The 9,160-nt window shown below is 40.9% G+C and overlaps 1 protein-coding gene across 1 annotated transcript; it reads left to right on the top strand.

Annotated features, from left to right (window-relative positions):
* Positions 1-5,745: 5,745 nt before the first annotated feature.
* Positions 5,746-7,535, top strand: LOC311244841 (ependymin-1-like; the record flags this gene model as incomplete). The annotated part of the gene is made up of 5 exons (XM_084334524.1): positions 5,746-5,826; positions 6,090-6,230; positions 6,614-6,800; positions 7,167-7,272; positions 7,409-7,535. 5 exons carry the CDS (start codon positions 5,746-5,748, stop codon positions 7,533-7,535), a joined length of 642 nt encoding a protein of 213 aa, XP_084190650.1.
* Positions 7,536-9,160: the final 1,625 nt, after the last annotated feature.

Below are 9,160 nucleotides of genomic sequence, written 5' to 3' on the forward strand. Positions count from 1 at the left end.
AAAAAAAAAAAAAAAAAATATATAGAAAACCACAATTATTATTTCATTACTTATTTTATTTCTTTTTGGATTTCTAATTTTGCTGTCTTAGTTTTGCGGGGGTATTTATGCCTCTAGATGATTGTTAAGTTCTGTTTGATGGGTGTGTAGCATGTAGGCACTCACAATTTTTTTTGTTAATTTGTTTGTTTTTGTTTGGTACTCTAATAGTTATAGGAACTGGCTGGCTGGGGGAGTTCTCTCGCCGGTCAGGGATAGCAGGTGGTGGTGACACAGCGAGGCTGGTAGGAGGTCTGATATAATGAGCTGGAAACTGGGAATGGACGGGAGCTGGTTCATGGTTTGTTTTCCGCTCATTAAGAGTCCAGATGTAGAATCTGGAGGGTTGTGTCACTTTTTGGGTTATGATAAGTGTTGGGGAAACATATTTCTCTGTCTATAGAAAGCTCTGTAGGTTTTTGGTCGCAAATTGGCCGAAATAGTGTTCATGTAGGGTGCAGACATGTGAATTTGATGATTGACTTATGGAAGACTCTGCACCGGCTTGTTGAAAGCTGGCGGAGTGTGTGTGATGTGTGTTTAAAGGGACTGTGGTTTGTTGACCATGCACATAGGTTCTGTTGGTGATTGGCCTCGTCTAGAGCTGACTGTCCGGACCGAGGAGCTGTCGGGAAACAAGGTATTTGAAAGTGAAATAATGGTTATTCCACTGTCAAGGGTGGAAGTGGTAGTTGTGTTGATCTTGAGATATTGAATCTAGTAAAACAGTACAGCACAAAAAGAAATGAGACAAAGATGATTTGATTGAATGCTAACGTAAGAAGCTGTGAAATACATAGATAATTAATTGGAGAAAAATGTATTGTCAGAATGCAGAACAGTAGAGAATGTATCTGCGAAAATAAAAGTTTCCAATCTATTGTGTGTTTTGTAAATAATAATCCAAAATGCAAAAAGGACAGAGGGAAAATCGTTTCCTTCTGTGGAGAATCGGAGCAGTACCAGAGACCTGCATACAACGAAGAAAGAGGCGGTGATTAGCACAAGATACAACAAGAAGAAAACGGTCAAAAACGAGTTAGCAGTAAAGGCCTTAGGAGGTTGGAATAGGGATAACTGACAGGGATGAAAGCGAAGAATAATTGAGGCCTCAGTGGTCTTTTCAAGGAGAAGAAATAATTTATGTTGCTTGTTTGAATTTCCCTCAAATGTTTAGAGAGTTAATCTTTTAGTGGTGTGATGTATTAATCTTTTCTTGCAGAGTCCATTACACAAAATAGACATTTAAGCTAATTACATGGATAAAATAGTCTAAACAAAAAAGCTATTATTGAAAGAGTGTTTCTTGTAAAAACAGGAACAGCTTTCTTAGACTGGATGTCATAATAATAACTGATAATGTGTATAAACTGTGAAAGGAGGAAAAGGTAGGTGAAATGATGATTTTGTAACTGTACAGATGGAAAAGGGTTTTGTAGTTCGATTTGGGTCAATTTTTGATTTTTTTTGAAATTTTGAAAAATATTAGCAAAAATTATGATTATGATTTTTAACATGTTTAATTTAGAAAATTAATGTTGTATAGTGGGTTATTAAACCCCCTAAGGGTGGATTGTCGTATATTTCTAAATGAAAACATGAATAAATGCAAGTGAAATGTACAAGGAAAATGATTAGAAAGACAAATGCTGATTGATAGAAGGGCCATTTAGAGTACCCCATGTGAGTTATTTTTGTGACCCTAGGCTTGAGAGGGAGATCACCCCGCACTCAGCCAAATGGAGGACAATCTGGAGGGCAAAAGACTGTTTATGATGTTAATGCACATTCCACTGGTTGGTTAGCAGCTGTGGTTTAGGCCACCTCCAACTGACAAGAGAGGAAATCATTATCGTTGAAACAGGAACCAAACTCAGAATAACCGTTGCATATTTACCCTAAGGAAGGAATTTCAGGTTACAACACGGCAGCTGCTGACGAAGACCCAGAGGTCAGAAAGGTGACACAGACTATTTGGAAATCTCCCCTTACACAGTAGAAGGACACCAGTCACCCATTAACTATAGACTAAGTAACAAGTTAACCAGGAGTAAGACAGAGGTAGTAAATAAGGTTAAAGAAAAAGGTTACTACTAAGAGAACAGACAAACCATCAGCAGGATGGAAACATTTAATAAGGCAATTTCATAGGTTATATGTAGGCATAACTCTTAGAACTACTAGAATAACTTAGTCACAATAAAGAATAAAAACTCTTAAATACTAGAAGGTAAAACTATACAAATATTGGTCACATGATTTAATCAGGAAACAAAGTATTCTATTAAAGGTTCCTAGTTACACTATGTAAACATTTTGTCACAAGCATGAGGATGTATTATTCAGTGAAACGGATCCCCTCATCAAGTAAAGTGTCAGCAGATTCAAACTGTGAAAACCGTTGTCAGAAGACCCAAACGGTTGTGTCAGCCTAAATTGTGTAACATGTGGTCACAGGACACCAGCAGACAAGTTTCTGCTGGAATGTGACCAAAATAAGGCAGGCAGGGACTCGCTCTCTCTCCCCCCCCCTCTCTCTCTCTCTCTCTCTCTCTCTCTGATAAAAAGGGCTGATGGCGACACACTGAAGGAACTCACACCCAGAAGGGACCTGGGGAAGCGCTGACACAGACCCGGACACACACAGGGGACGGACCCCTGAGAGGCGAGCCACACAGAACTCGAGAGCGAGCCTGAGACACAGCGAGAAGGGACCTGGAGCATGGAGACACAGAGCCATTGACACCAGATGACAGAAAACGATCGCTTCGCAGCAGGAGAAGCCTACCACCAAAGGAGAGACGAAAAACGAGCGCTCTCTGCTGAGCACCGATACTCACGGAGACCAGGTTGTCTTGACAACCAGACCAGCGAACCACTAAGAGAGGACTCTGTGTTGTCATGGGAAACCCGAGAGACAACAACACCACCACCGGAGAAACGGCTCTGATCGGCCCTAGCTGATCAGATCATGGACAAAACTGCCACATCAAAGAGACAATTAGATTGAACCAAGGAGACGATGTACTTGTTTTAATTCCTGAGCTGTGGTATTAATAAAACACCGCAGTTGTATTTTGACCATGTTGTCAGCTCCTCTCTTCACTTGAACCGAACATCTAAAATACCTAACCAATGCAGAGGAAAAGGGAAATAGAAAACTATACGATCACAAATAGAGATGAATGAAGCCAAGAAAGATACTTCACTGCCCTATTCAGCATTTAGCCTTCTTTTGTAGCCATCTTGTTTTCGGCTACTGGCTTAGTTTACACTTTACTTTATAGAGGCTGAGTCCTTTATGGTAGTGTTTTCTTTTGTTCTTTTGGAACCTTGGTGGAGGTTTATTGTTTTATGTTTTCAATATAAACTCTGGTTTTAGGAGTTGCCTTTGTGGCGTATTTATTCTTTCTACAATACCTCTTTAATGAGTGTTGTCATGTTTTTTTGGACTTTACTTATTTTCTTAAATACTCACTTTGAGGCTTTCACCTGTAAAGGTTGTTTTGTGTTGTTTATTTTTCCCCTTCTCCTAAAACGTCTGTGTAAGCAGTTTTGTGGTTATTCGTTTGACGTATAACTTGTCGTTCTATTGGATTCTATTATATATTATTATTGTATTATGCACATCGTTGCGGGCAAGACCACCCGCATTTCATTGTATACTTGTATGCCGTGACAAATAAAACTCTTGACTTGACTTGACTTGACTTTAAGAGTCCCTATTATCTGCTAATGACCCACACACACACCCACAGCCCTCACAGAAACCCGGAACGAGGCTAACAGCCTTTATCCAGGAAACACTGCCTCCTCACTTCCCCCGACCCCTTGTCTTCACACTATGCCATCTTTCAAGTTGTGTGTAGTGCTGAAGCCCTGACAATGCTATGTTAAAAGCAAATTTTAGCTACATTATGTATTTGTAATCTTGAGGTTCCCGGTTCGATTCCCACTCCTCCCGGGCAGCGTGCTGAGGTGTCCTTGAGGTGTCCTTGAGCAAGACACTTAACCCCTAATTGCGCCCGATGAGCAGGTTGGCACCTTGCATGGTTGCCTTTGCCATCGGTGTGTGAATGTGTGAGTGAATGGGTAAAATGTGAGGAACAAATTGTAAAGCACTTTGGGTAAAAGCACTATATAAATGCAGCCATTTACCATTTAATCTTCAAGTGCAGGTGTGTCCAGACTCATGCTGCTCTTGGCTTCTTACCAGAGTCATATGGATAACTAGTGGTATCTCTCGGGCCTGAGGAGGTCATCTGTTACGGCGCGACACTGTGAAGGGCCCACCCAGGTGGCCAGCATATTCGGGCCGATTCCGGCTACGGGTCGGCACACTCGGCTCAGTCCCGGCACGTCACGCCAAAGCTGAGCCGGCTCTGGCCCGGTAATAGTTGATTATTGTGATTACTATTATGATTACTGTTCGCATCACTCGAAAGTCTCTTTCTTCTTCTTCACCAAATGGGTTGGGAGTAGCATAGCGGCTTGGAGGTGAAATGCAGCCTATTCTACAACATTAATTACTTGGTTCTTTTAAAAAGTGAAAAGAAAAATATGATCTATTAACAATTTATTTAGGTAACATAAATAATACTAATTCGTACATAAAAATGTGTACATTTGAGAGACCGCCACAGGGGTTGTTGACTATGGGGGCCCAGACTCTATCTATGGGGGCCAAGCCGCCATTGTGCCCCCATAACTCGAACCCTGACTACAATGTTTGAGAAACTACAATAGTTGACACAGAATGTTTGAAAAAACACAGAGCCAAAGCACAGTCAGGGTTTTGTCAACTGTTACGTTCCAGCATGTGGTTGTTGTATGTTGTTTGTGTCTCCCCTCCTCTCTCTCTCTCTCTCTCTCTCTCTCTCTCTCTCTCTCTCTCTCTCTCTCTCTCTCTCTCTCTCTCTCTCTCTCTCTCTCTCTCTCTCTCTACCTGCTAATCTGATCCGGGTTCCTGTCATCAATCAAGAGACCAATTGGAAACCAGCCAGTCATCCCAGCCATCAATCATATCACCAGTTAACCAATCGGAAGCCCTCCCCTTGTTTTAAAATCCATGTGGCACTTCCTGTTTCTCCTCTTCTTTTTGACTCTGTTGCTGTGGGCTAAATGTAGGTATGTGACTTTAGTTAGCCAACTTGGTAAAAGTGTCCGTGTGTGTTGGGAATTGGAGCAGGTAAGGGGCCAAATGCATTTGGTGCTGCACGTAGGGATAGTATTGTGTAGACACACTAGGTCAGGACTTGGGAGTGATGCCACTCATTGTATGTTTTGGACATATGTTTGGTTAGTTAGTGTAGGTAGTGAGGAGTAGTTTTTATTTTACCGTTTGTGTATAGGTAGATAAGAGATTCCTTAGTTAGTTTTGTTTTTTGTTTAGTTTTACTCTGTTCATTCCTTTGGCATCATTCAAGCTCCTTTTTCATACCCCCCTTCCCCTTGGGTTGTGTGTCTCAAATCCACCATTGTCATTGTATATTAGTCTTGTGTTCGTTATATAAAGGCACAATATTTTCTTTCACCTAAACTTGTGGGCATTGCTTTATTTTTCCTTTCATTTATCACAACACAATTATCATTTGTTATTCACCCCTTCCCCTTGACATATGGGGTTGTAACATAAAAATAATTTTTGAGTTTGTTTGTCAACTCCAATTGTGTTCTCTGAATAGTGATCATCTCCACTCAAGAAAGATGTATGCAGCTGTCGCCACCTTCATCTTCATGTGTATCGGTGCCACCACCCTTGCAGACCACCAGCCTTGCCGTAATGATGTTTGGTTTCAACTTGTGTGTAATTTGTAATGCTTAGTTTGCTGTATCTTGTATGTATACATGTATAGCTACCTACAGCTATCTCAGGTATTCTTGAAAAATAATTCATCTTTTCTTCTAGATTCACCCAGTATGACAGGAATATTGTCAGTGGTGAGTTTCCCTATTTGGAATTCCAAACCAGATATTGACAGTCTTGATCTTAACTCTTTAAAAAAAAAAATTTTAATGCTTTTTATCAAATTCCCTCCCTTGTGTTTCAGTTTAACTTGAGGGCTGGGAAAAATACAGCTGGTAATTATACGTACGATCATGTGGCCAAGAAGCTCCGGCTCAAATCTTATGAGCACTACAACGTCAACAACCTTACACTGAGTTTGGATGTGCTGATGTTTTTCAAAGAGGTAATGCTTAAATATGTATATGTATATCCACATATCTCTGTACATACCTGTATATAATCCTTTTTAGATATCTGTACAACTTACCTACTCTTACTAGTTACGCTGCTGGCCAGAAGCCTATGACTTACTACCGTAGTGGCTTTATACAGTACCTGTATTACTGTACATATTGCTACAACTCTGTACATCTGATCAGCACTATTAATCGGTAGTACTAATTTATATATTTTATACCCAGTTGAATCACCTGTGTATTGTATTGTATTACTATTGCGCTTTACTTTTACATTCGCACTCTAGATGGACTCTTTTCGTTGTGCTGTATGATCGAATTATTATATTTGTGTTTCTCAGAAATTCTGTCTGACCATTATCCCCGGCAGGGGTTTTTCTATGTGATCGACGGCAGTAACCAGACCTGTGAGAAGAGATCTCTGCAGTCAGGCCTGCATCCTCTGGAGATTCCCTCCGATGCCAATATGTTTGCCGAAATGTATTTGGGGAGTCCAACCATTGCAGAGGACGGGCTTAAACTCTCCATATGGACGGGGGCAGTTCCAGAGGCCACCGGTAAGACGAGGCACATTGAATCATTCAGGTGAAACACCACAGGAGTCCGTTTTAAAGTGAGTAACATTCACCAAAGGGCACTACGTTTGAATATTGTGTTTTATTCATAGCTAAAGACGGAGTGATGTATAACGTTGATTGATCCTCTAAATGGTTTGAGTTTAATAAACTGTCGTTATGTTAACTGCTTTAAAAACAATTAAGCAATACAATTAATCGACAACTATGATTCTTTGTCTGGAGGTTTCAGATGCCAACAACAGACAATTTGATCGATTTCTTCTCAGACAAGTGATGGGAGACTTGACAATAGATCAACAGTGAAACAGATCAGTGATAATGTGTTTCTTTGTCGTGTTGTTTCAGCTACTTATTCCATGTCTGTAAGCGTGGGATGCTTGCCTCTCAGCACACTCTATATCTATAAAGGAAACACACTCAATATCTATAAAGGAAACGCACTCACTATCAGGTTTGTTTTTTGTAATTATTACCAGGAATATTATTGGAACAATTGTTTCCAGGATCCGCTGGGCTGCTGTAATAGTCAGTCCAGGAGAAACGGGTTGTATTGTCTGCCCCAACGGTAACCTATGTCTCTCACACAGCAACTTGAACACCGAGACTGGTATTAAGGACCCCGCTCTCCTCACCCTGCCACCTTTCTGCGAGGGCGTAGCTTTGGAGGAGACACCTGAGGGGACGGTGAACAGTTTCTACAACCTCTTCACCTAGAAGGAACCTCACCAGCATGTCCCTCCTTCTTAAATCTTGAGTGTTTTGCATGATACCTTTGGTGTGTCATACACACTACCCTGTGAAGAGATGGAATGTGAATGAATAAATTGGCACTGCTTCAAAACCTGTAAGTTAAAATCAACCAAGAAGTCTTCCTGTTTTTGTATTTTCTTCAAAATTAAGACAATATATTCCTTTATTGATCCCCTTGGGGAAATTCTGAGTCATTGCAGCCTGTAGGAGGGGGGGGGGTACAGGTATTGGATAGAAAAAAGACATACCGGAAAATATAGGAAATATAAAAGTACGAGTTAAACTGTGTAAACAATATAATTAACTCTAAATAGAAAAATAAAACTGTGCAGATGAGGGTCTGCCCCAATAAATATAGGCAATGCAAATCTGAATATATATATACTATGAGTAAGAGTGCTTATTCCCTAAAGTAAAGGATTATCGGTAAAATGTGTACCCTCTGCCCTTACCAGACTGTCCCAGTCTTTAACTCGTTTTGTGTTTACAGTTGTTTTAGCGTATCTCAGCCTAATTTTATAGTCGTTGATGAAGATGTTTTGTCATTTGTATTCACCCGTGAGAAAACAACTACTAAAACCAGCCAAACAGGAGTAGCGTATATATTTATAAAAAAAACATCAAAAAACATGACCAGTCCCAAGTCCTAACCTTTTGAGTTTCGAGTCCTAAACAAGTCAGAATGCGCGCTTCATCAAATGTAGTACCCTTGCAGTGCCACAACCATTTCATGGATAGGCAGGTAGTACTGTACTGTGTGCTTTCTGGGCTGTTCTCACTCACAGCAGAAACTGTACTACAGGGACATGGTAATGATGTCTGTGAACTCCTTCATTCTAGAGCAGGGAGGGGCAACTGGCGGCCCGCGGGCCGCATGCGGCCCTCACCGACGTTCCATGCGGCCCCAGGCCAATAAAAAAAAAAAAAAAAAAAAGTATAATATTTTTTTGTATTGTATTCGACTAAGAAGAGTTGGCAGTCAACTATGGCTCCTTTCGATCGATTAGTTGACTAATAGGGGTCAGCCCTAGTGTGCACATATTCAACGCTGTTGAAAGTGCCGTGCAGCAATATGGGGGTTTTGATAAACTGTCGGCTGTTGTTACCGATGGATTCGCCGGGCTTCTAAGGCAGAGTGGCGTTGAGTGTCCAATACTGCACTGCACTATACATCAGGTAAGTTCGCTAACATAATTTCCATCTATTGTGCATCACTATAATGACCAATGCGAGTCGAGTGTAGTCAAATTATATGAGTCGTTAAATCGTTTTTTTTTTTTTTTTTATCTGATATAGGAGGCTCTCTGTGCCAAGAAGCTTGAATACAGCCATGTTATGGATTTGGTTACCAAGGTTACCAATCTAATTCGTGGAGGCAACAGGTCACTAAACCATAGAAAGTTTGTCTCCTTTTTGGAAGAGATGGACACTGATTATGGCGACTTGCAGCTACACACAGAAATCCGATGGCTGAGCCGTCGGAAAGTACAGGAGCGACATTGAAACACTGCAAATGCAATTCAATGATCGGTTTGAAGATTTCAACGGCATGCAGTCACGGATAGCGCTGTTTGCCGGCCCCCTCACCG

Source organism: Notolepis coatsorum (genome assembly GCF_963971535.1).
Source record: "Notolepis coatsorum genome assembly, chromosome: 18".
Taxonomy (NCBI): domain Eukaryota; kingdom Metazoa; phylum Chordata; class Actinopteri; order Aulopiformes; family Paralepididae; genus Notolepis; species Notolepis coatsorum.